General features: G+C 42.3%; 1 protein-coding gene across 1 annotated transcript; it reads right to left on the bottom strand.

The window, feature by feature from the left end:
• Positions 1-321: 321 nt before the first annotated feature.
• Positions 322-27,792, bottom strand: WDFY2 (WD repeat and FYVE domain containing 2; the record flags this gene model as incomplete). Its single annotated transcript, XM_010075802.1, has 8 exons — positions 322-423; positions 3,584-3,689; positions 5,640-5,766; positions 6,606-6,718; positions 8,368-8,518; positions 15,193-15,247; positions 22,342-22,415; positions 27,725-27,792. Coding segments are annotated over 8 exons (796 nt in total), but the record flags the coding sequence as incomplete, so codon positions are not given.

Raw genomic sequence — 27,792 nt, 5'->3', positions numbered from 1 at the left:
ACATGGTTAAAGCCATTGAAGGCCCAAAACCAAATTACTCAGCCCAAGGCCTATTACATGCATTTGCTATTGGGACTGGCTTCAAAACAAAACCCAAACCAAAACAAAAAGGAAAAATAAATAGAAGAAAAAAGAAGTGTGTTCCGCCTAACCACAAAATCAAGCCTCATCAAAGGGCAGCCCACTGTCCCACTATCAAGCACTCAGTGGAAGCACAAAGTGCAAGTTCTCAAGGCTTTAGGGGAAAAAAGGTTACCATGAACCTTTATGAGAAAAAAGCCTAATTGAACCATGCTAACACACCAAAGGATGCATACAAACCTGCCTGAGGCCTATTTTCTTACTGTCCCACATTTGCTTGAAGTTCCAGAAGAAAGGCTGGTCACATTTTTGACAGGAGTCACTATCCAGCCACTCAGGGGTCTGCAACATACACACATATAAACACAAAGTGGGAGTGAGGAACAAACAGAAAAGCTTCCACTGGAGCCTAGAGACAGGACAAGAAAGAAGTACTGGGGTGCAGTACCGTGGCCAACTAAACTTAATTTAAAATCCCCATTTTCACAAGATGCCATTTCGACTGTTCCCTGGGATGTCTTTTTTTGGCTCAGCTCTGAGCCTTGAAGTACACGGGAGGAACACTTTTCACCCAAATCATGAAGCAGAGTTCAATTATAAGACCATAAAAATAACCCAGGAACAAACAAGCCTCCCCCACCACTCCAAGTCTGGAATTAAGCGTATAAAAATATTCTGTCCTGTCTGGACAGCATTTACCATGCTGTTTACCAGGCTATTGCCTCTGGTGGGAACTGGGGGCAATTAGTACTTCCAATAGCTAAGCTACTCATCTGGAGGGAAGGGGAAGGTATCTGAAAAGCTGATGTGTTTTTTTTTATTATTATTATTTATTTAAAGAAGAAAAAAGTAAACAGCTTTTATTTGAAAAATATTAATTTTTCGATCACAGGAGTGAGAAAGATGAGATTCACACAAACAAACCTAAAACCCAAACCAGCTCTTTTCCCTGCTTTTACACAGAGAAGATAGAAGGTCTTCTGTGTCCTAACACAGTGCATAGCCTTGCACTGACACTGTAGATGAAGCAGGTAAGAATATTTAAAGAAAAGAAAGAAAATATTAAAGGCACGTCTCTCTCTTGCACCCAGTTTATGCTGTGCAGAGTAGCATGGATCAGATGCCCTGTAGGGAAGCAAATCTTGCCAGATCCTGAAAGAGCTCAGGAAATGTTTGAAGTGGCAGGGGGGCACATGGAGGGGGCAGTCAACCTCCTCCCTCGTATTTGGGTCCCTCAACACTTGCTGCAGGGGGGCACGCTGTGCATCTCCCCACAATGTTTAGGAAACCCTCCCTGGGACGTGAGACTCAGGAAGAGTCTTGGTCCTTGACCCCTCCCAGCTGTCTGTCTGTCCTAACCTGGTCTAGCAAGAGCAACACTCCTTCCCAGCTGATGACTTCTGCTCCTTTCTCTGCCCCACCAGGACAAGAGCCCAGCCCAAAGCTAGCGCTGGCAAGCAGGTCCATCCTGTCCCCACAGCGGGGCAGCCCCAGCCAGACCAGGACAGCCCTGCCAGCGCTGCCTTGGCAACACTGCAACATGCTCCCAACAGTCCCACCAACCCCATGACATTAAATAATGTTTAATACTATGTGAGGAAGTGCTATTAGCAAACTGCAGTTGTCTTATCAGAGCCACTAGCTTCTTACATGCTGCAATTTAAAATGGCAAAAGACACAGCTGAGATTAAGAACTAAAAATAACACAAAAACCAGACAAAAATAAGGTAAGGCTGACGGAGACCCTCAGCTCCCAGGATAGCTTCAGCCCCCAGCAATAAAGCAACCACCTGCTTCAGCTTCTTCTGCCAGTTACTCTGAAGGCAGTTCATTCTGCTGGGGCAAACCCTTGTCTTTTCTATGCACAACAATCTTTCTGTTTAATGCCTACAGATTTACATCTGCATGTGTAAGTTTTCATCTCTTAAGCATCTGAACAGTACAGATGAAGAAGACATTTTGCTTGTGACAAGTAACCACTTTGCAGTCAAATAGAAACACAACTTCTAGCATCTTTCAGATGTTTTCTTACAGCTTTTTAAAAAGAGAGATTAAAATAAAGAATCAAGGGCTAAAATGGCTTAATTCACTCTAATGCAGTCTCAGAGATGTGGGAAAATTTGACAGCATCGAAGTGAGTACTGAGCACAAATCACATGGAGAAGACCCCTAAATAAGGGCAAAAATACCATAGCCAAAATCCAGAAGAAAATGCTCTAGGACCCCAAACCAAAGTTTGGTATTAAAATCTCAAAGGTTCATGTTTTGGGAGTGGTTTAGCACCATGAACACCCGATTGCACTACTGATAACAGGAACTGGCCCACATAGCCATAGTCAGAGAAAGCAGCGCACTTATTAGCACCTGCTGCTAAGCCCTCATCTAGCTAATTATATTTCTCCTTCAGTTTTTAAACCAGCCTTTTCACAGCACTGCTGCCTGTTTTGCGACAAGCTAGTCTTAACCCTTACTAGAGCCTTTTGAAGGCAGCAAATAAACACAGGTTTTCATTTCTGGATGTTCGAGTTGCAGCAAAAAGGAGACATTTGTTGGGAAGGAGGAAGCCACTCTGCTTTTGTTTCACTCTTGGAGCTGATGACATAATGGGCCATTAGATCAGCAATTAAAGAGAGACAACTGGAATGCTAATTCCCATAAAAAAGGGAGCTCAGTTCCTGCCTAGGCCTATTTCAGTAGTTTTTTTAATCCAGTTTTCCACTTAGCTTTCCTCCTTGCTCCAGGGAGACAAACACGACCTGGGGAGGCCAAAACCCTAGAGAATGAGCAAAGCTGGTGAAAGCCTGTGCTGCCAAAAGCCTTGCTCAGACTTATCCACTGTGGGGACTCGGAGTGTCTACGTCCCCATTCCCCCCACAGGAACTGCACCTGCTTACATTCCTTGGCTATGCAGCACAAAAGCAGTTAGGAGTGCGTGGGTGAAATCTTACTGTCTGGATTGGCAAAGTCATCATTTAACCTGCATCTATGTGGTTACACCAGAGGCAACCAAGACTGAGTAGTGGTGGGTGAGATTGAAGCCCTAGTTAAATGCCTTTTTAGCAAGAACAGGAAAAAAAAAATAACCTGGGTTGCGTGTTTACAGAGATGACAAAGATGACAAAGAGCTTTCTTGTTTTGTTTCCTTAAAAACCCATAATAGTTATCAATCCATCAATTTACCTCTGAACTGATAATATTTCTCATGATGTCCTGAAAAACAATGCAGAACATCTCACAGTACCCTCCTCAGAGGATGTCTTTCAGAGCAATAATGTAAAGGGTAAGAGCCATTTAGCAGCCTACTTAATACACATTTTCTGCCAGACAATTTCCCCTGTACCATATTATCAAAGGCACAGCATAATTGCTGTATAACAACTGGAGCATGTCCAAAAACATTTTCAAAGCCTGGAATGATCTTGTTCAGGTTGAAAGTTGCACATTTTAGAAAGGCCCCTTCTTCCCAAGACTGTTTCAGACTCAATCAACAAGAACTGAGTACCTCCTGCCTCTCAACATCCATGTTCCAGACAACGATTCCCCCATCCGCACCACAGGAGATGAGCTGCCGAGTGTGGTGAGCATAGGAGAGAGACTGAACTTTATCGCTGAAAAAGAAACAAGACAGATATTAATCCACCATCCATAGCTAGCACACAAGTAAGTGTAGAATATACAATAAAGCAGCATAAACTACTTGTCTGCCCATGTTTCCCTCTGCCACTCATCGTACATGGCATCCATCAGATGCAAATCAGCCTTTGCTGTCCAGCTGGGACCAGAACCAGAGTGTTACTCACCTGGGCAGCATCCACAAAGCAAAGACCTGTCTGATAACTGCTTTTGCTGCTCCCGAGATGGGAGGTCCCAGCTGCACTGGGAAGCCTGAACAGAGCTGTAGCTCTGGGTGTCTCCAAAGGCACATCTAGATGCATAAATGCAGCCCCAGTAAGGTACCTTCCTGTCAGAAAGGCAGTAATAACTTTGTTTTCATACATCTTTGCAACATCTACGAATGAAGCACTGAGGAACTACTGAAGATTTTCTTTTGGCACTAACAAGCTAACACTAACAGAGTTTCAAAAATAATATAGGAATCACTAAATTGTTCCTAAGCCTTCCCAAGGCAAGGTAGAAGATGTAGGTGCTTTTGTTTCTTCTTTTAAGGAAAAAGCAACATGGGAGAAATAATGCAGTCTAAAACCCCAAAGCTGTGCTCATTCCTTCATAAAAGAAAGAAAACCAGGCCTCATCTCCAGCTATTTACAACCTGGGAAACAAAGACTGTGCAACACTATTATGGAAAAAACAAGATTAAGAAGAATCAGTAACTGAGCATACAGCATCTGGAAATAATCCGCAACATTTGGTTTTCTTTGTTTCCACCACTGGTCTCATTTATCCAAAGGACTTTCACGCTAATGCATTTGCTAGTGCATTTGCTAGTGCATATGGCTGCCGCTCCAGAGGGGAAGGCGTTTAGGGGACAGTTTGGTACAACACAGCCTGCATTCACAGCACCCACCTGCCAACAGTGCTAGTGGAACCGTCAGATGAAATGTTTCTTAGTCCCTGTTGTTCTTCGGACCAGGTCTCTATGCTGTACAGTGCCAGCCAAAAGCCAGATCAAGATACAGAGGCTAACTGTATTAGGAGAACTATTTTCCACAGCAATAAATCTAGCAGTGGTGCATTAGCAAGCATGAGGGTAATCTGGGAATTTCAGCAAGAGCTCTGCAGTGCACTGAAATCCCAGCAGCATCCAAATCTCCTGAGAGCAGAGTGCAGCATCACTCAAAAGAAATGTATGAATATATAAGAAACTGTTAAGAGCAAAGCCACCATGGGATTTTGCCTCTCCAGACCTGAGTCTGGCATACAAGTCCCACATACATGCACTCCCAATATACTGAAACAAACTTGTCGCATTGGCAGTGTTAAAAGTCTAGGAGGTCACTGCAACGAGAGCCATTCTGATCTCTACTCAATGCCCAGCACAGGTTTACTCTTCCTCAAGGCCATCTACTATGCTACGCAAATGCGAGCTCTGTACATGCAAAGATGGAGCTTCTTTGCATAGAGGAGATGGTGAAGGCCCCCATGTGAGTAAAGCACATTACCTAGAATTCAGGCTGTAAGTAAAGTGGCATGGAAAAAGTTAACATAGAGGAAAAAGGGACTAATTGTGCAAGCCTGATGCTCCCTCTAGGGGAAGGAAAGACCTTAACACCTAAAAAGCAAGAATTTCCCTGCAGCTGTTCTCATTTGAAGACCCTCCTTCTTTCCAGCAAAGGTGCAGGCTCTGGCATAACACATTCAAGACTATAGATATTCTGCTTTCTTTCACCACCCTTTGCAGGCTCTCAAACCAACCTGTGGGCCCAATGCTGAAAAACTTACTATAAGCAAATTATTCCAGTTGCATATGGACCACAGGGAGTCACACACACAAGCTTGAGGCATGTGAAGGCTGTAACCTTTGGGCTTTTTGTTTCCAGATGTGGCTTCTGCCTTTAGCTTTTCTCCCATAAAAGCAGGAGGAAGGGCTTTGAACATACTTATGTCCTTGCAGCTCGATGGCTGTTCCTTTTCTTCCTCCAATATCCCACATTATAATGGAATGATCAGAACTGCCTGAGAATAAAACTCGCTGTATTGGGTCCCAACAGAGAGCAGTGACACCACCTGAAACAGGAGATGCACACAATAGTCATTTCATTACTGAAAGTGGAAGACAGGAATGTAGCTAAAAATATATATAAAGATATAACAAAAAATATGGAGACATAGTGATTAAAATGCAGGTCTCTTTAGCAAAGGCCATGCAGGCACTGTGCTTGCCAGTTGAAAACTAACAGCCTAGAAAACCTGCTGAAGCCCCATCCTGCTCTTCTGCGGGCAGAGGGCTCTGCTGCCACTTGCAAGGATGAATCCAATAAGCAGTAAAGCGTGGTATAAGGATGGTCACGCTCTGACTATACAGCTTTTCATCCCCATAATTCCCAGGATACAGATTTCATTACAAAAGAGAAGCAAGTGTGGAATACTATTCGCATCTTCATAGCATCCTAGCTTGAGGCTTGAACTACCTTGTGCTATACCTCATGACTGAGCTACTAGCGTTCAATCAGAGAGGAGGGATGTGGAAAGAAAATGCTGATGAATGACCACCATTTCTTCTGTTAGATTACAGGATCACTTCGCGGGGTTGCTGTTTTTAAAGTGTGATGGGGCACAAGTCCCAGCAGTAAAACAAGGAGTTAGTGCCCCCAAGATCTGCTTATTCCACTTGGGCAAAAGTGTCTAACAAGATGGGTCTTTCCTTGAGGAGGATCCTTTTCCTCCTTTCCTTGTTTTTATCAATAAAGAATAAACTTCCCTGAGCTCTAGTGACAACTTAAGGTCTATCTCCCTTCCATGCTATGCACTGACACAAGCCATCCTTGTGTTTTACTGGAGAGTCAAACCACCGTGACGCTGAGCACAGACTAAGAACCAAACTAGGTCCCCTCCTGGGGCCTTACCTGTGTGTCCCTTAAATGTTGTAACAAGGCTGCAGGACTCTTGCTCTAGTTTGAGTATGGTCACTTGCCCAGAATGATCACCAACAAACACATGCCGGGTTTCCACATCAAATCTGATGGATAAATGCTGAGGAAAATACATTGCTTACACAAGCTTTGCATTCCTTTCATGACTTCTTAATTCTTTTAATGCAAGTATACTGCAGCTTCATGAATAGTACTTCAGTCTCAAGGAGGTATTCAGGGTGTACTTTTAGGCATCAAGCTCATACCTGTTCATGTTACAGTGCAGTCTCCCTGAGTAAACCAAAAAGTGAGAAAAAAAGAGATTATTCCAGAAGAGGCAAGTTAGTGGTTTTAATATGAAACACCTTTGAAGCAGCCCTTTGCCATTAACAGAGGGATCACCTCCCCAGGCTCTCTAACTTAGGTGCTAGAGGCGGATGGTGTGTACTCTCTCTTTCTCTTCACAAAACTGTATAACTTCCCAAAATAACTATTACTAGCTTTCTAATCTTTCACTATAGTTTACAAATACAATTAAAGGGTGTTGTTTTATGTCGTATTTGGGGAAGTGACACCTACATCAGGTGTGTCATGCATCACATTCTAAACTGAATAAAATCTAGACCCATTCAACCACCTAATGGAACCACCTGTCTGGACAGATTCTGACCTCTTAATCCAATTTAATTCCACATTCAGAGTTTACATTGGATATTTAAGGGGCAACTGCTTAGCACTGATTTTATGCACATAGGACATTGGGGAAAAAACCCCACACATTCCTGGTTTTGCCAAGCTTTTTGCAATATTTATCAATGATGCTCCCTTCCCCAGCCCTCCACCAGCACGATCTAATGACCCAAATTAAAGTATTCTCCAAAATCCTGAATCACTCAAAACAGTCCCTTCCCCAGAGAGGTTTAAGAAATACAGGACAAATTCCTGCACTACACTTCCAAAAGCATTTATCATTCAATTAAAGATTAAGTTCAGTCTTTATGCCATTTAGATTGGCTGAATGGCCAGATGATATCAAGCAAGTCCATGTTCAGTCAGTAATTTAGAGCCAGTCTCACTTCCCATGAACTAGCAGAACACACATCATCTATACCATATACACTATGTATGGGGCACTAAAAAGTCCCTTTATGCTAACCCCTGGTTTCAGCCTAAGAGCTCATGCTTTTCCTCTTCTCTTTTCATTTGCAGTAAAGCTGAATTAATATTTCTTTTATTGTCAGGCAGCTGGGGCACCTGTAGGTGAATAAGCCACTTGCGTGCCATTTCTGGAGCCATTTACGCTTTAGTTAACCCAAATTCCCAATACACAGTGAGCCGTTCCAGAGTGAAGGACAAGTACTCATTATTTTATATTCAAGTAATTTAATTTTTACCATGCATACACACAGGCACGCTGGCCTGATCACAGACCTACTTTGCTACTGTTAATTCTTAGAAGAAAGCATGTTTAAATTAAGGCCCTGTCCATATTTATTACAGCAGCAGACCACAATGGGTTGCAGATCGCCCATTGTTTTGCTCAGAAATGCTTAGACCTAAATATGCCATCATGCATTAAGGAGACAGAGCAAGGAGAACAGACAGTTTTTAAAAATGGGCTTTAATAACGGTTTCTCTTACAAAGCACTGAAACTATACAGGGCACAAAATTTGGAGGACAACTAGAAAAATAAACCAAAGAGGCTGTTTAAGTGACAAAGAACAGAAATAAAACTGAGAGCTCAGCAAAGGATACTGCAGGCCACAGGCGCCTGCGTTGGTGCGGTACCCTCCCAGCCGCTGGCCACTCTCTGAACAGTGCCACGTGAAGTGTTTGTCTTGTCCGGTGCTTAACACCCACTCCATCTCCAGGACAAACAGAATCATCATGACCCTGCTTTGATGAGCTGAAAATTAAGCAGACAGACAATTAATCCCACTGTGGAGAACAATACAGGGGTAGAAGACCACTGCAAATATCAGCTGCACCCAACTCCTCCACTCCCTACTCACCTGCTCACCCTTCCCTAGAGAAGAAACTGGTGTTTAATAATCCCGTTGACACAAGTACTAATGCAAGCTTGTAAGGTCCTTGCGCTGAATGTTCAGCATTTGCATGAGAAAGAGCAGAAGGCTTAATTCCTTCCATGCCTATTGCAGCCATTTATCTTCTACAGTAGCACAAGTCTTACTTCCATCATTGTGTCATCACCAACAAAGCTGCCATTGTGGAAAGCACTCTTGGCTCTACTTAAACCTCTTTTGAGATGGGTTTATGACAGCCGTGCAGATGCCTATGCTGCCGCTCCTCCCTCTGAGAGGTCTGGTGCATGTGGGCTGCGGATTGTGGAACCCCTGCAGAACGATGAGCTACAGCACAGGCATAACTCTGCACCAAAGGGAAGTTTTAGAAAAAGGAAATTGGAATAAAATAAAATTTAAAAAAAACCTCTAAAAAGATCACAGCTGAACAAAACGAATAAAACAGCTGACGGAATAAATTTATCCTGTTACCTAAGTAAAGCCATCAAAAACTTTTAATTAAAGCAAGGGAACCCAGACTTACACAGACTTTTTTTTGTATGAATGACCAGTGGGCTTGGTCATGAAGTGCTGATGGAGCTGACTTTTTATAAAACAAGTGTCTGGAAAGATATGCAGAATTATTCCCAGCTGTAACTTAGAAGCGAATGCCATGCTCCCCAATCCACAGCCCTACTGGTTTATTACTGTTCTGAGACCCAGCAACATGTGTCGCACAAAGCAGGCTGCTTGTATTTGTGTAGAAGCTGACACACTGGAAAGATTAAATCTCTTTGGAAGCTTAAAAACCACCCTGAAATCTCTATTTGAAAAACAGAGAAATTCCTTAGAACAGTATGGGAAGATTGCTGCCCACCCTATAAAAATAAACAGCACAGATGAGAGCTGTGTTCAAACCCTATGAGGGGAATCAGTTGCAGCAAAGAAAAGTAGCCTTGTACAAGCCAACATCTGCCCCTGATCCGTGCTGCTTTTTAGACCCAGATTCCCCAAGGACAAGTCAATTGACAGAAGTTGCCATAACTGTGACTGGCAGCTGGACTAGTTTACAGCATCAGACTTGAACTGTGCCCAGATGCTTTCACCCTTGCCCACAGAAAAGCTCAGATTTTGGCTCTCATTTCCAGACACTTTTAAACTCCAGGTTTGTAATCAGAATAGAGGGATGGGGACCACCCAGGAGTCATCTGAGCTCTTTTAAACAGATCCTCTGTTCTGTCCACCCTCCAGCTTTCTTTGGGAAGAAATCCAGTGACCCTATAGGCGACTAAGGCTTGTCTTTACCTGTCTGTTGGTCTCCCTATGGGGCATCTGCACTAGCTGGTGGAGTGGTGCATTGCAGAAAGGGCCATGATGGGATGCATACTGCTACAAGCACCTGATGGGCTTGTATACATGTCCCAGGGGCTTGTGTGCACCAGCAGTGCCGTAGACGGACCCATGCACTTCCACAAGCAAAGCTGGCTGAGATCAGGCTGTTCAAGGCCTGTCCAGGGTTGTTGTTTTACTTCTTTTAAAAGCCAAGGCTTGTACCTTTTGCCAGAAATCCTGCATGTGCATGGTGAGGCAGCTCTCTCTGGCAAGTAAAGAGTAGACATTAAAAAAATGTATACGTGCCAACAGATGGAAGGGGTGTATGTGATAGCTGTGTTTATCCTCCCTCCCCCAAAAAAATCTTTCAATTCAGCACTCTCTTGCCCACCTGCAAGGGCTGCATGTATTAGCTGGTGCCACCAAACACACACTGACGGCAGAAATATCTGAATCAGGTGAAAGCACAGTGGAGGTCATCTAAGTAAGGTTGGACAGAGAGGACAAATGCAAGTAGAAAGTCACTTGTTATTGAAAGGGAACTTGACCCATTTAAGGCTTAAAGAAGCAGAATGTCAGAAGGTTGGAAGTTGATAGCAGAGCAAGGAAGAGGTCTGGGCCCTAGGATTAACACAGGTTCAGGGTCATGAAGCAGCAAACAAAAAGCTGGTTCTTCATCCATGGAAGGTTTGATCACCATTTGTGTGCAGAAAAAAAGTGGAGGAAACACTTCCAAAGCTGCTCACTGAAACAACAGCAGGATGGAGAAGAGGGATGGCGGGTGAACGTGGTCACAGTACGGAAAAAGCCACAGCAAGCATCAGGCAAGAACAGATCTGTGTAAGACAGCATGAGAAGAGATCCCATGTGTGGGGGAAGATTATGCTGTACACAAAGTAGAGAAGCAGCAGACAGGAGAAGGGAGCCGGTCCATCTACATACAGCTGGAGGGTAGGAGGGGGCCTGCACTCCTGCTACGAGAAAGCAGCAGCAAGCACTGTGCAAAGAGGGGGCTGGAGAGGGGATGGAAGGGGTGTACCTAGAGAAAAGCATCTGCAGCCAGGAGGCGAATGCTGAGACGTCACAGCCAGAGCACAGGGAAAAGGAGGGTCTGTGCTCTGCGTAAAAGGCAGAGGTCCCTGAGGCACAGCCAGTGCACAGCCATGCACAGTGCAGGGCAAGAAGCTGTGTTGGGTGAAAGGAAGAGTAACAACAGTGAAAAGCAGCAGCACACACCAAAAGAGAGGTTGAAGTTAGTACTAAGACAGAAAAACTCAGCATGTGCAAGAAAAGCACAAGAGAAGAGGCTGTGCATACGGGAAAGCAGAAGTAAGGGCATGCCATGAGCTGACCTGAAAGCAAGGAGGCAACGGGACATCCCCAAAATGGGCAGGCTGCAGAAAGCATGGGGTCTACAAATCCTGTTCAGCAGAACAAGTGCATGTTAAACAAATTTAAAAAAACCTTAAAAATCAGGAACTGTTATATCATCAAGAGAGGTCATGGACTGGAAACATGGCCCCTGGCAAGAAGGTGCAGTTGCAAGGCGCAGAGTGGAGAAGGCTGTGCAGAACAGGAAGCAGCAACAGCCATGCGGCAGGACAAACCTGTGAGGGGCTGGAAGCTGAGGCTGGTGAGGGGAGGGAAGGGTTTCTTCAACCCCCTTAGTCTCATGGGAATGCAAGAGGAGCTCTCTGGGGAAATAGAAGCTTGCTATGAGAGGAGGTTGTCCCTGCCTGCAGCTAGTGCTGTGGCTGAAGAAGCGGGGACGGTGATAGTTATAAAAGACTGACGCAGAATGAAAAGTTTAATTTCCCAGCGTATCCCAAATATCACTGTTCAAACGGCTGCTCTACCCCTCCTTGAGCAATGGAAGGAGTTGGTGCCTGTAGGAAGCCAATGCCCCATGACCCACCCCAGAGTCCTGACTAACACTGTGTCACATCCCCAATCTCTATATTTCAATCACTTTCAAGAAACAGAAGTTTTTTACAACTCCAGACACAGTCCCAGGAAAACCTCTACAGAGCATGTCCAGCCACGTACGCTGCTGGTGCTGGGCCACCATATGACACTGGACCTAGCCGCAGACCCTGCCGAGACCAAAGCACAGCCTATTTATGTGCTGTCATTCTGTCACTAGCAGATCATTTGACAGACACATTCATGGCCTTTCAGTACACAATTCATATTCTTTAATCATTACAGCAGCTTCAGCTACTTGCAACAATATCTTGTTGTGGAAGATGATCCATAGCCCACCAGTCACTGGGCAAGGTAATACTTTTAAGATTTACAAACAAAGCTAGCATACACAAAACAAGCGAGCATGGCTAAACTAAAGCCTCTTGATAGGCAAAATAAAATTATTTACTCCCCCTAAAATATTTTTAAGAATACAGAGGCCTTACTTGAAAACTTAACAATTTTTAAAAGCAAGGTTTTTAACAAATGAACCACTAGAAGGCCCACCATACCCAACAAAACTCCTTTTTAGGAGCACAAAGTGCTCCCTTTTAGTTATGCTTTTCCCTGCCCCAGGACTTTGGGTGACACTTTCCAGTAGAGTTGAGGCAACCCGAGATTGTCCTTGGGGTTGCTGTAACGTACTCAGAGCCATGTCATTCCTGGTCTGGACAGAAGAGTGGCCCAGAGGGGTCTGTGTGGCTCAGTGTGTGTTGCCAGAACTGATGGTAAACTGGGCAGAGTGTATCTTCATGCAGAAGCTTCCCTCCATCCCCGCGTCCTGCCTGGCTGTGTTATGCCAGCTGTCAACTGCTGTTCCAGGGAAAGTTTCCTACCAACTCCGAATGGACCTTCAATGAGTCTTGTCCCTCCTGAAGCAATGAATTGCGAACTGTCTTTTGCCCTGTCTGGTTGCCATCTCTATTTGTAGCATTAACAGCAGTCTGGCTTTCCTAAACTAGCAGTAGGGGGAGAAAGAAAAAAAAAAAAGCGCATCTCCAACAGTACCAGAGGGTGTATTTTTCCAAAACTAAACTTTTGCCCATGTGGCTGGCAATGTGCAGAAAGCAGAACACCAGCCCTAATGCTTCTTTAACCCTTGCACAGAGGGGATTAGTGTACAGACACCCACATACATATGGATTTGGGAGATCCCAGTGGCCTGGGTTCACCACACGTTCTTTCCACTCTCAAAACTAGGTCACTCACACACTGCCACTATATTGTAAGTTAGAGGAATAGAGTTTTTATCAGCTTAAACAAGGGAAAGACCAAACATCAAACTTTGGAAGCGAGGGAGGAAAACAGGGCAGGGGCTCCATGCCCCTGAGGGGCACAGCAGGCACCAGGCAGTTGCTTAAGCACCTGAAGGTAGACACCATCCGCTGTCAGCGATTGCTGTGGTTTAGTCTAGAAATTAAATGATTCTGGGCACAAGTATTGCTTCTCTTGCCCTCAAATAAGTCCACAGCTTTCAGATAAAATTTTCTAACACATCATTTGAGAGTCCTGGCACAAAGTTACCAGAACTGACCAAAAACCTTCCCATGCTGAGAGAGGCAGTCTAGGAAGAAGGCAACTCCAGTTGGGGCCAGGGTCAGTGTTCCACTTCTCTACTGATGTTAACAGATCCTCATTAGAGTCCTCTGTTGTCCAATGTTTGGGAGATACCATCTGAACTTTTGGGCTTCTCTCACAGGACAACCTATGGAGGTTCTCCACGGCATCTTCCTATCCAAAGATAGGAATGCTCTGTAGCAGCAGCACATCTGGCACACTGCAGCAGAGGGCCATCAGAACAGCTTTCATTTTCCTTCATTTTAAAAAAAAACTTATAAGGGGTGCTCCCCAGGCCTTGAGTGGGATGCCAACAGGTTATTATACCATACTGCCAAGATATATGTTCCCCCTCCATTCCAAAATTTTCAGTTTTTTCCCTGAAGAGCTCAGCAAGAAAGGTGGTCTCATGCACATGTTGTTCTGCATATGCAGAAGAAAATAATTCAGCTCACCCTTCCTAGGCTCTGATTAGCCTGCAAGATTGAATCCAAGCACACAAGTGGATGAGCTAATAACAAAGGGGGCTGCAGAACAGTCAGTAGAACCCTTCAGTGCAACAACCCTTAAATATGAAACCTAGGTGTGTCAAACTTTGGTGATTGTGGAGCAATCACAAATTTGGATACTAAAGACTTGTACAGTCAGACTGCAGCAACCTTATTTAAGTGTCACATATATATTTTATCATCATCGGACATTTTTCTTCACAAGCTAAGAAAAAATGCAGTCATTCTAGCTTAATTTTACAACACACCAGACATTCATAAAAAGATGAAGTAAAATGCTCAAAAACCGACACGTTAGCCGTGCTCTGCAGGAATCAAGATTCTCTTCATACCTTAAAAGCTAAAGGTTACAAAGCGATCCCTAGAGCCTCCATGCAGAGGTTTAAATTACACTCTCAACATTTCAAGTTATAAAACTCAAAATATATGAGTGAATACATATTTTAAAATGTATGTGAGAAATCTCAAGCCGACATGTCAGGGGCTTCTATACAGAAACATAATGCTTAGCATACAATACATTATATGATGCCATACAACATCATACCATCTCTTAGTCCAACAGGAACAGAGATACAAGAATAAATTGTAGCATGTATTTGTTACTTTTATAAGAATACTTTTCCCAAGTGCAATGTCCTTTACAGATTTGACAAGCATAAATAGCTAGGTTTCTTAAAACACATTAGTGAACACCAGAATATAATTAGAAAGGTATGGATTAGCAATTCTTGACCTTTTTCTCTGACAGGTATCCACTGATAATCTTGAGATTTCTGAAGCAGGCTTTTATTGAAATGTAACCAGACCAACACCAAAAGCTACAGTCCTAAATGTCTCAGCCCTAAAAGATGAGTTAGCTTCCTAAATCGTTTCATTAGATACACTGGATTACTGAAAGACTGAAAATTTGTACTCCTCTTCCCCAAAACATGGTCTGAATTTTGGACAGTTTGTTGTTTAGAATGATATTCCAAAAGAACATTTAAAAGGAAAAACAGAACATGAAACAGCTCTCTAAAAGTCTTGTAATCTCAGAACAAAGCAAGTTATTGTTCTATTGATAAAACCAGCATTTACATTAGTTTAAAAAAAAATAAAAATCAATCACTGTAAAGGAGACTTCTCTCCATTCACACTCCTTAAGAGAACATTAATGACAATACAAACCAATTAACACAGATCACAGTTCTTACCCTGGTAACTTTTCACTAGGGTCATCTTGTTGTAATCTTCTGATAAAATGAATTCCTGAGGAGGGGAAAGAAAAAACAAAAGAAACAGTGCTTAGAGATGTAAAGTGTTTGAGACTGGTTTAATTTGAATTAGTTACCAAGGCAAGCTCTCCCTTCTTTGCAACCACAGCCCTGTCTATACTTTTTCTAGTTTTGATTACCTCCATCCAAAAAACTAAATTATTTCACTTTTTAAAACTGCCTAAGAAACAACATCCAGAGTGTTTCTGAACAGAATAGAGGAGATCGAAGGGGAACTATTAAAAAGAAGCCAAAAAAGCTGTCAGAAATGTCTGGCTACGGGCTGAGGTACCACAAAAATGAACTGAGATCCAGTACATACCAGACATCTGTTGCTCAGGACTGCCTGGGCACAAACCTGCATGCATACATAGCTATGTGTACACACACATGCATGTGTATACACTACACCTCAACATGAACACTCAGGAAAAACACTGTAAGTATGTAAGAGCCCCTTGAATTCACTCAGTCCAAATGGGGTACCAATAATCCACGACAGGAATACATTTCAGGTTTCTGTTCAAAGGTCTCTCAGTGCTCCAGACAAATAGAAACCCAGACTTTTTTCACCCTTTGAATTTATCCCACTATTGGTTAATATCTATTCCGGTATCTCAAAAGCAGACTTTCTCGCTTCGCTACTGCTTCATTATGGCTAACAAGCAGTTGTGGTGGGATGGAGGGTGGCTTAGCACAGGCTGTGGCTGCCTGGGGAGAGATGCGTGGTGTGACCCAGCTGGCTTGCTCCTGCAGCCAGGGAAGAGCACACCTGTGGGGACTGGCTCTGCAGTCCTGCTGCCTTGGTGCTGCTGTTTAACTTCCAGTAAGGCTTTTGCATGAGGAAACGACGAAAACAGCAGCTAAGAGTTTGCATGGCAGCCTCAGGCCCTGGAAAAGCCCCGTGTGGTTTAACCGATTGAGCACCTGGGTGTCCCTGCTGGTTGTTTTGAAGAGGAGAGGTTGCCCAAAGCAGGGCTGGAGAGGCCACAACAAAACTCCTGCAGCATCTCTGGAGGAAACACCCAGGCAAAGGGTGGGCTCTGCAGCCCCACCGCATGAGTTAGCTTTCAAACTGCTGTCAGGTATCTACATGTGTACACCATGTACTCAAAGAAACACAAATTAAAAGCAAGGAGTGTAAAAACACATCATATTAATAATTTATAGCAAACTACACAGAAACTCCCAGAGATAATCTGCCTCGGGGACAAAAGAAGCAAAACATTTAATCTAGAAATAGGGTGAAAATAAGACAAGCATTATAGACATAAGCTAAATTGTAAAGCATACAGTTGTGAAATATTCATGTATAAGCACTGCCAAAACCACTGTGCAACAGTAGAGAAGACTGGACTTCAGGAGACTACAGACTATTTTTAAGGCAAACCAAATGTTTTGTGCAAAAGAGCATGAGAAGACATTCTAACCACCAAAAGGACAGTATTTACCCACAGTTTCCAAATCAGAATTTAAAAAAAAAAAAAAGTCACTCTGTATGTTCTGTGAGGTCACCGTAGGCCCTCTGCATGGCTTTCTAGCACCAGGATAACACATCACATCTACTGCTTGGCACCAAGGTGGAGAGACTACAATACTCATCTGTGGAACATCTACAGCTCCCAGCTTCCAGGGTTCAACTGTGCATGAGTTGAGACAGCTATGTATCTTGCTGTTTCTAGGTTTCTGTTCATAAGTTAGTTATAAATATGTTCTCTTGAATTGCTCTAATTCATCTTATTTTCCTTAATCTGCTCCACCTTCCATTAGCTTTCCCCTGGCAGCAGAGAACTACAGCGGGGAGTGTTATTTAAACAGCAGCAACAAATCAAGTCAGCTGTATTTCTATAACAGGGTCACCTTAACTCTATAAACTGCAGAACATTAAAAATCTGCTATACCTCCCCAGCTACTTAAAGGGGAAGTGGTTTTCATTAACCACTGCCTGAAGAATGCTAAATCACCCCATGAAATCCTTTACTACAAAGACTACTTGAAGCAAGACCCTTTGCTATGAATGCTAACTTTCTGCTGTCCTTACCTAAAGAGAAATAGCTTAAATTGCTGCAACATATAGTGTCTGCCTTTACCCACCAATTTGGCTGTCCTGGTACTGACCCCAACTTTCACTGTGGTGGCACACAGATGCTGGTGACTTCAGGCAGGATGAAGAGCATGGTTTACATTCTCATTTTTCTTTGCATTTTTCCCCTGGATAAACGTGATGCGGCCATTCTGTTCCATGATCTGAACAGTCCCACAGTTTCAGTGGAAGACAGAAAAGGCTGTTGAGTCTCTCCATTATAATACATTGAATCAAACACAACTGCAGTTCATAAGGTTTACCCAACTATTGATTAGTTCTGTATGCTTTAATACAAACCACAGCTATGTACTATTAATACACCACTCCATCCAAAGAGATAAACAAACACCGTACAAAATAAACACAGTTCCATTAACCTGAAAACTGGATATGATTTTTTTCCTTTTTTTTTTTTTTCTTCCCCTGAAGGCTTCTTGCTTCTCATTTTCTCCTTTGAAAGCATATGATAATTTGCAATGCATTTTCTCGTTTTGCATTTTCTAATCTTTCTCCAGGTCTTTTACTCCCTGCTCCCCTTTACACTACCACATGTTCTTCCATTGCACTCATTCCCCCCTCTCTCTCAAAGCCAAATGTATCAGTTGCGTCAACAGACAGGTATTTTAGCACAGGGCACCTTGCTCAAGAAATTCCTGCCCTATTGCACATACATCATGTCATCTACACTACAAAAACACCTACTACATCTCTTTAACATTGTACCAGCAGAAACTGTTTTTTTACCCTTCCATACATAGGTTTTGCTCATCTCAGAGCTGCTGATGCTCAGTTCTCATTAGGCAGCTTTGGCTCTTCTTAATAAGCTAGAAAGGCTGGGGTCACCCACACAGCTCAGTCGGTGCTTATTAACAGAATTGAGAAAGATTTCTGAGTCCTGTGCGAGCCTTTTGCACAGGAGGGACTGGGATATATCAGAGCGCTCAGGATCGCAAAACCAAAACCCCTCCTTGCAGGGATTAAAAACATTTTTCTGGCAAGATCAGTCTTTGCTCTTCAGAAGTTTTTTTTGAGCTACTTTACCATCTTTTTTGACATACTGAAAATGTTAGTGATCAGTCTTGGCTGTTCCAGGTAAGTTTATTATTACAACCGTGACTTGGTACCATGAAAGCCTTCACAAAGCAGAAAGGAGAAGCCTTGAGCACCTGAAGACTGCTCAGCCTAGTGCCCACTGTTGTACAGACTCTCAACTACACCTTCATTGAGCACATCTCCCTCACACTGAAACATATACACCCACCACAAACTTTTCTTGAGCCTAAGACCTCTGTAAATCCTCACCCTGGAAATTGTTTCCAATGATTCTTGTTAAGGCAAACAAAACCCATACTCAGGTGTGTGTCATTTCTGAGTCCTTGGCCACGGGACTGGCTCATATGACCCAGGGCCTAAGGAAGACCCACGCCTTTTCCAGAGCTGCAAGTGGATGCCAACAGTTGTACCCCAAAATAGCACTAAAGACCCCTGCTTGGGCAACTGAATCAATTTCTGAGAGTTATATGATCTTTATGTAGTCTTTATGTGCTACCCATTCACAACCTAGTTCCCACCCCAGCAAATTTACAGTACTCTGATAGATGATGGCATTTTGACAGCACACTGTGGATCTCCTTAAAGGCTTAACTTCATCCTGTTAACACAAGTGACCGACAGCACTCCCATGTCTTCCAGAGAACAACAAACCCACTTCAGAAATGGAAGAGAATGAAGACTCTTAAATCTACTGTCAGACTCTTACATCTACATCTTGCAAAGAAAGCTCTATAAAATTATTACAATGTTTTCACTTTGTAAAGTACAAAAACTGGGAGAGGACAAAAACTTCCCACAGTGGCAGAGGGGGAAGGTGCACATCAGCAGGTAGAGGCTGACTCAATCTCGGGTATTCCAAGTGTTGTTTATGGACAAACTTGTAGACACCTGCAAGATCAAATGATGTGGAAGATTAATGTATCTTAATAAGTACCACCCCCAAGGAAGAATTCTGAAGGGGATATTCTGGTGCCTTGCTGTCCTTGTGGCCCTGCTCAAAGTATGTAACAGCTTCACCCAGACATAAGAATGGTCAGAAAAAAAGATCAGTTTAATTCAGCTTCAACTACCTAAAAACTAAATCCCTCATTTAAATCTCCCCAGAAATGGGGAGAGAGTTTTATGCCATTCTGAAACAGTTTCTAGGGTAAGTAACATGAGTATCTCCAAAAGCAATTCACCTCTCCTCTACTGGCTGCAGAACCTAATGATTAACTTTATCTAGGAAGCTAACTTTCCTAAGGATGAAATCAGGTGAGGAGTCCCATCTTGGCTGTGGAAACCTCCTGTCTCTTGCAAATAATAGAATTCTTCTCTGTTTCTTCTTGTTGTGGTATCTTGAGAGACTTGCATCCATTAAGGCATGTTCTTCTCCACTTCAGAGCAAGAAAGGGACCTCAGGCAGTCCCTAAGACAAAGTAACAGAAACGTGATTTCTTCTCAAAAAGGTTTGCAAAGTGTAGGAAAAGAAATCATGCAAACTATTTTTTTTAAAACTTTAGGTACCAGTGCTCTTCAAGCAAGATGCTAGACAATCTTTCACTCAAGAGAATGATCTACTGTGCTGCAGAAATGTTTGTGCAGCCTTCATGTTGAGAAGTTACAAAAGGTTGAAAACAATCCCTTCATCTTTGTAGAAGCAAAAATTGTCACCCTGTTTCACAAGGAAAGATAACCATACAAGCTCACCTCATGGTGGCTTTGCTGGAACATCTTTATTTGAGAATAGCATTGCTGCCCATCCTTCTCAAAATGCACCATACACATTTCTGAGGTGCCAGGCTTATAACCAAAATCCATACGGTTTACACAAATTTCATGTAAAATAAAAAAGGGAGTTACATTTTCTTATTCCTATTTACATCAGAAAGTAAAAGCAGTACTTCTTTGCACTGCAAAAAGATTAGTTTGAGATTATGTGGCATTCTCATGAGTATTATATCATCTTATAGCCATTGCCAGGAGTCCTTTCCTTCTACACAAAGTGAAGATGCAGAATGTTTTTCAGCATTTTTTTTTGGTTCTCCAACCAGCGTACACAAGGGTGCTGGGCGTTTCCCGAAGTGCTAACATGGAACAGCTGACTAATTCCCAAATAGTTCAAGCTGCTCAAGTAAATTGCTTGTACTTTCCCTTTGAGGTCCACACAGTTAAAATAAGGGCACTAAGGTCACTTTGTTGTAGTAAGTTCTCTTAATTTGTGGTCAGTGTGCCCTGCTTGTACACTCTTGTGCTAAACTGAGCATCATTAGCTGTGCCCAGGAAGGAAAATTTATCCTTTCCTCCACAGGGTGGTTGTAACCCACTTTCAAGTAACACGGGATTTTCTCTAACAGCCCTGTATTGCAGATACTTGAATAGGGGGCTACCTTTGCTCTTCCATTCCCAGCTCCACCACTGCTTGTAGCACATTATACTTGTGGCTTCTCTCACAAGCCTTAGGTTTGCTACAGAGGGAAACATTTCATCACTTGAGGAAGTTTGTGGAGCACATTTTCTGCACAAGCCTCTACCGTACAACTGCCCTCAGCTACAGGGGACTAAATCAAGCAACACAGACAAGCACGTCCCCTCTCCCATGTACTTGCATCCTGAAGACTGGCAAAAGAAAAGCCCAGCTTGACAACAAATAGAATCTGCCCTAGACATAGCAATATATACCTATAAGTATCCAAAGTCACATGTTGATTTACCAACTACATATCTTGTTTACCTTCTTTAGCTTTAGAATGGAAAATATTTGACTCCATTCAGACTCAAGCACCCTTCAACTCTTCAGGCAAAATGCCTGGAAGACAAAGGGTGCATCTCCTCCATCATGCCAGGGTATTTAAATACCTTATTTACAGTCCTCTTCACATTTCTCAAAGGCCTGGTGAAAACAAAAGTGCCTAGTAGGACTGCAGCTATTTCAGAGAGTGGGAAGGAGGGAATTTCAGAGGTGCAGGGAATTCTCTGGCAGCTGTCCCATCTCCTAGATAAAAAAGGAGAAATCTCCTACAGGCACAAAAACATATCTGCTACTAGCCATTAATAGCTTGATAGGTCAAAAACTTCACATCTTTGATATAGCTCGCAGGCAACAGCTAAAATGGTCACACAGCCTTTCCCAGATACCATCTTGCCTTTACTGGAGACAGCTGCCTTGATGTCAACCTGCAAACACTCATTTAGTTATAAAGCCCATAAGGCAAAGACAATAGCAGTAAAAATCTGAAATGATGGTAAAATGATCTTAAACTGTAAGGGGAGTCTATTGATGAGGCATATGTGAAAAATACTTCTCTGACCCATGACCCTTCCACAAAGTGATATACCTCTTTACTCATTATCCCACAAGAAAAATCCAATCAATAATAATAAGGTCAACTGCTACCCTTGTCCCAGATCTAAAAGACAGACTCTTGTTTTAATACCCTGCTTCCTTTCCATGCACACAGATCTCTCTTAGATGTTAATAAACCAAATCTTTCAGCAACAGCATTGCCAGTTAGGAGACGCTCCTCTGAAGGACATGAGAGGAAAACAAAATCTGAATCCCAAAGTTTGTGAAAGCAGATAAATATGGAACAGAAATCCACCTTCTGCATCTCAAGATGATTTTTCCCTTCTTAATTGCTGCTTTCAGAAAACTTTGGTATGGTATGATTAACAAGACACTCAAATTTAATAAAACAACAGCTGTTTTTCTGTATTGTTATTTTTAAGAGATATGCAAATTAAGACAGTTAGTTGAGTTGCCTAATAAATATTATAAACCCCACTCAATCTCTCTGTAGCTGTTGGGATGAAATTTGTAATAATTTGCCATTTTCTACACTACAGCTTCAGTTTCACTAGCAGTAGAAAGTCTTTCTCCCAAACACTGACAAAAATATCCTCACCACAACATCACACATATACTTCTCAAAAGGGAAGCATTTCAACTAGAAATCTTTGGATGTACTTACTGAGATTGTACCATTGTCTAGACCTATGGACAGCCTTCTGGTTTCCGGGTTAAAAGACATGCATGAACATGGAGCTGAAAAAAATGAACATGTTGATGAAGTTAACAAAACTGCGATTCTCATTTTCTTGAAGTTTTGGAAAGCCTAAACAAACGAACATTCTTTATGATGCTGTTCAGCATTTTGCCCCTTCCAATAAGACCAGCATTAAAAACGAAAAGTGTTCTTGCATTTCATTCAACCCTATCCTATTAGGACATGGAACAACAGCTATTTCTTGCTCCAGCTCCTTCATTTTCTCTTACTAGTTATCTGAAAACAGGCATGTCATAAAAGAGAAGTGGTGGTGTTCTGATATAGGAGGCACTGACATTTCAGTATAAATCTGAGAGATTACTTAGCTGAATAATTCAGTTTTTTACATTTGCCTGAACTTTAGTGAAAATAAAACACTCTATTATGTCAAAGGCTTGCATCCTATACCTGCAGTAAGAAAGTTAACCTGTAGGAATCAACATATCAGCCAATATTAAGGACTGTGAGTCCACCTGTCCTCTATTCTAGTTTCACCACAGATAATGCTATGACAGTATCACATACTATGGCCAAAATAAAAAATTGTATTGAAAACTAGCCATTGTTTTATTATGTCAATATTACTCTAACAAACATCAGCATGTACACTTAAATTGCACACAAGTCAGTCATACTACACTGCCTAGGGGATCATCCAGAGGGTTTGCATCAAGGGTAAAACCAGGATTTTCTTGCAAGAATTCAAGAGCTATGCTTGGTTTAATTGAGAAATTGCAAAGTTGCATTAAGGAGGCAGGGATTGTTTTTACTGCTCAACACAGCAGCATGCAGCTGGGAGTCCTGCTGTCCCAACAGAAACCTTCAGGAATCATTTTTCAGCGGCAATTGCCAACTGCGGCTAAGGGCCGGCATGCTCTCGCCTTCGACAGTGATAAGGGCGTTTTTTAAGCCATATTCTTGTGATAAAGACAGAGTACAGTCAGATGTGCTTTTAGTTCTGCTTTTTTCCCCCCTCTGGGTTTCTACTCTCCACTGTGATTACTTGCAGTGTTTTTGTTCCTAACAAGCTTGGAGCCCTCTTCTTTTGCAGTACTGTATATCTGGTATATTCTCAATTTGTGTAATGTCTCACCTAGGATTAAACAGTCCATAGCTCAGCAAATCTTCCTTGATAGTTTAGTTGGCAGCAAAGCTATATGAAGAAAAGGAGAGTCTATGTTGACTGTTTAACAAACTTGTTCTACCTTCAGTATTGTCTCCTCCTTGAAACATTTCCTAAAGGACAACAAGCCCCAAGCAGAATGCCTACCACATCCACATCCAGGCAGGCACCTTGATTTATTTCCTTCCTGGGAGGGCTAACTGAACTAAATCAAAGAAAAGGCTTCAGTTCAAGGAAACTGCCAGAAGGGAAACACTTAAATTAGGGCTACTAGCAGTGACAACATTTCACAGAGAGAGGTACAGGAAGGAGCAAAGGCAAACTCGAATCTTCCCTTTGGATGGTGGTGCATTACTATTATACTGAGGCTTCTAGGGTTGTAGCAAAATGAGACAGCTGCAGGAAAAACAGATAGGGGAAAAAAAAAAAAACCAACGGAACTAAGCAGAAGAAACATCAAATCCTTTTAAAGGCACTTAATGCCAGAATGGGCATATTCTACATATCAGCTTTCAAACGCTAGACACTGTGCATACCTTGAAAGAGCTACTAGTAACTCTGATGGCAATAAACAGCTCACAGAGAAAAAGCCTCAGGTAAATTAGCTATTTGAAGTATGCTGTTCCCAAACAGCCTGAAACACTTCAGACACAAATGGTGCAAGCAACTGCTTAACACAGGCTGTATTACAAAAGTCACTTCTAAATTCCAGACGTGTGTACACAGTCATAGCAGTGTAAAGATACTTATTTTGCTATAATCGTTTTGGTAAGGAAATTCTTCAGTAACATGTGCTCTTGGAAAAATCATTATGTCAGGACTAAATTTATGTCCACACTAGCTACACTAATGTAGTTAAAGTGATGCCAGTTGTAACAAGACTGCAGTAGCTTATGGTTTTAGTAAAAATAAGATGACATTCAGATACTTCAGCACTTAGGCTCATTAAGAAGGGAAGAAAAAAAAATGAAAAAAACCAAAAACAAAACCAAAGAAAAAAACAAAAAACCCCAAACCTTAAGCTTCCAATATGTTTAAGATCCTTTTAAAATAACAGCCAGGAAAAATAACAGCACTCTGAAGGCCCTCTACTTCAGTACCTAGGTATGTCTGGATTTCAGACTGCAAAGATTGATCTGAACTACAACAGAGGACAGGCAAGATATTCTTCTTACAGAAGTCTGGCTGTAGTCTTTATCTTAAATACAGGGCAAATACACATTGCTTTTAGCCTTTGGAAAACGAATTATAGAGGAAAAGCCCAATTACATACTTCATGCTCTCAACATTGTGTCACCTCTGTTAGAAGCTGACAGAAAGTAGAAAAGAAATACAAACTTTGTACCTGCAGTTTCAGGCACCTCCCTCTGAAGTACTTAAAGGTGGCATAGTTTAAGACCGAAGGAACATGTTTTGCTTTGCAGTTTTTTTACCTTCCTGTTCAAAGCAGTATTAGCTATGGAAACCATTGTAAGACAGACAGTGTATTATCTGCCTCAAAGACTGGATATTCCACTGTTCCTCACTACAATAAATCCTTTACTCCATTCCACATCTGTGAGAGGTTTTTGTTTGGTTGGGTTTGGGTCTTTTTGGGTGTTTTTTGTTGGGTTTTCGGGGGTGGGTGTTTTTTTTTGTGGTTTGTTTTTCTTTCTTTCTTTTTTTTCTTTTTTCTTTTTTGGCAAATCTTACTTCTCTTGACTACAATTCCATTCCTTTTCATAAATTTACATCTACTAAGTTGTTTTTTTTTTTCTCCTGTACAGACATGGCCCAAAAGTCACACATCTAACCATGGTCACACATCTATAACCTGTATGACACGTGTAACCAAGGGTTCACATCTAAGCATGAGGAGGGTTATCATGCTCCTCAGAGGTCTGTTAATACAGTTGCTGAGACAGCACTAGCATGAAGGAGACATGTTACCCACATTTCCAGCTTACCCAGTTTGCCTTACTGACGCTATAATGTGTATAACACCCACAGCTCGCTCTTTCTCATGGGCTAAAGGAGATGATCAAATGTGGCCACCACGTTGTCCAGAATTTTTCAACCCCAGAAACACCCATAGGCAGGGCATAAAACTTCGTAATTGGGGAAATTCCACCTCCAAACAGCAGCAACTGTCCCTACTCAGAAGGGATCTACAATGTTGATTTTTTTTCAGGTATTGAATGCGTTTCACATTCAGAATGCACTGATGTCCCCATTTGGGTGCAGAGCTTGACCAAAGCACATGGCTGACTTGGCCCAGCTCCTCATCCTCCTCATCTCCCAGAGTACCCAGGGTGCAAACTCAGTTATTAAGGCTACCTGATACCAAATCATAAAATGGTATAGGTCATGCACCACAGTAACCAAGGTCATGAGTCATGCTAACAGGGTTATCTACAGGTGGGACTGCCACTCACATCTTGCTAAGCATCACAAAAGGCCTACTTGTGTAGTAGGCACACATCATGCCTACTACAGTTTTACACAGAGAACCTCCGGGCAGTTGTTTTCTGAACAACAAAAACCAGTATGAACCTAAAGCAGAGGACCATCAAAAAGGTGGTCCACACAGAAACAGACAAAATGATCATTTCCAGTCAAGTGCAGACTTGTGCAGAGGCTGACTCAGAGCCCTTCCTACGATTGCCAAGCTTAAAGCCTGGCTGGTAACAATGTAATTGGCATTGCTCCAGTCATTAATTATATCTGATCATTCTTGAAATTGGTGAATAACACAGCATAATCTTAATATCTCATGGCTCAAAAGCTTACCAGCCTTCCAAGTGAAGGAGCAGAGTCAGGTGTTCAAATTTATGAAGGAGCTTTAAAAATAGTCCCCTTTGAGTGGATCTAGAGCTACTCCATCATTTCCAGTGAAGCTGTTATTACTGCCAATAATGCAGCCTTGCTAAGACCAGAGGAGGACCTAACAAGTTTTTAAAATGCAAATGTATGCAAAAACACCACATGGAAAAAGAGAAGTATCAATGCCAAACTGCTAGAATAGCCATTTCATAACAGTTTGACTGAGGAAAGCAAACCTCTTAGGATGGATCAAGGGAACTCAGGCCACTGCTAGTGGCTGTGACAAAGCTCCACAGACTGCCACATCATCAGCTGGTTTCCAATACCTTTTTGGGCAAAATCTTGAGCAGAAAGTACCTCTGAGGCTTGACATACTCTTATAACCTAGTCCACCACCAAAGGGAGAAGAGATCCTCCTCTCTACTAAATGAACGGTTTCTTATTGCAGGCAGTCAAACACCATGGCCACTCTAGGGTCCCAAGTTGATGTTGTGGTACTAAAACTTACATCTATTAAATATTTTACATATCATGGAGACAGATGTCTCTTCCAAATCTAGCTATCTTAGCTTAAAATCATTCTTTCCCCAGACAGCAATAATACCTCAATGGGACTGGATAAATGCTCCCCAACCTGTGGATTTAAGGTCAGCTTCATAAGGTCAGCATACCCCTGCTGCTGGTGACCTGCAGAGTTATACTCTTGAACTCAACATAAAGGTTATGACAAACAGCTAGGGTGGTGATTTCTTCAACTGTCTCTTGGAAAAATGGACATTGATCTGCAGTTTCTTTTAAAGTACCAACACTCTCTCTGGGAGAGGAGACATACAGCAGATCATACTGGAGGGATCCATCAGGGAGACTTGGTTTTCCACATTTAATTGCAGGGGTAAAATTATTCTGCTCCTTCACTGGAAGAGCTGCCTTCCCTGTCTAGTATCCTCTCTATCATATTAGTTGCTGCAGGATATTAAATTCTTATTAAAAAAAAAAATTTACCATTGCACTCTAATGGACTGAGCACATGCAGTAGAGAGGGCAGAGTGATTTATACTGGAGACTTACAAAGCTTTATGGACTCCATTAGTGGCAGAATGCAAGACTACATTTTTTGCTCCACATTTTTAAATCTATATTTGCATTAAATGCTCATCCCTTGCTAGCATAGCTGTATCCTTTTGCTGCTGTAATCCCCGATGCCTCTCAGAAGCATTAGCATGCAACTTGGTAAAGCTTCACAGAAACCAAGAGGGTTGTTCAAGAATAATATTTAATACAAAGTGGTAAGCTTGCAAATGGTCATAAACATGAAGCTTCATCAAAACCAGAAAAGCCATTTTGCAAATACACAGTAGTTCACAAACATCTCCTTATACTTACATGGCATTGCATGGTATATGCTGGGCCAGTACTGCCCACTCTCTCTCTTCAGCCAAACACGAACTGTT

Source organism: Pterocles gutturalis, unplaced genomic scaffold (assembly GCF_000699245.1).
Source record: "Pterocles gutturalis isolate BGI_N339 unplaced genomic scaffold, ASM69924v1 scaffold52867, whole genome shotgun sequence".
NCBI lineage: Eukaryota > Metazoa > Chordata > Aves > Pterocliformes > Pteroclidae > Pterocles > Pterocles gutturalis.
Note: the sequence above shows the minus strand (reverse complement) of the source record. Positions and strands in the feature narration are given on the sequence as shown.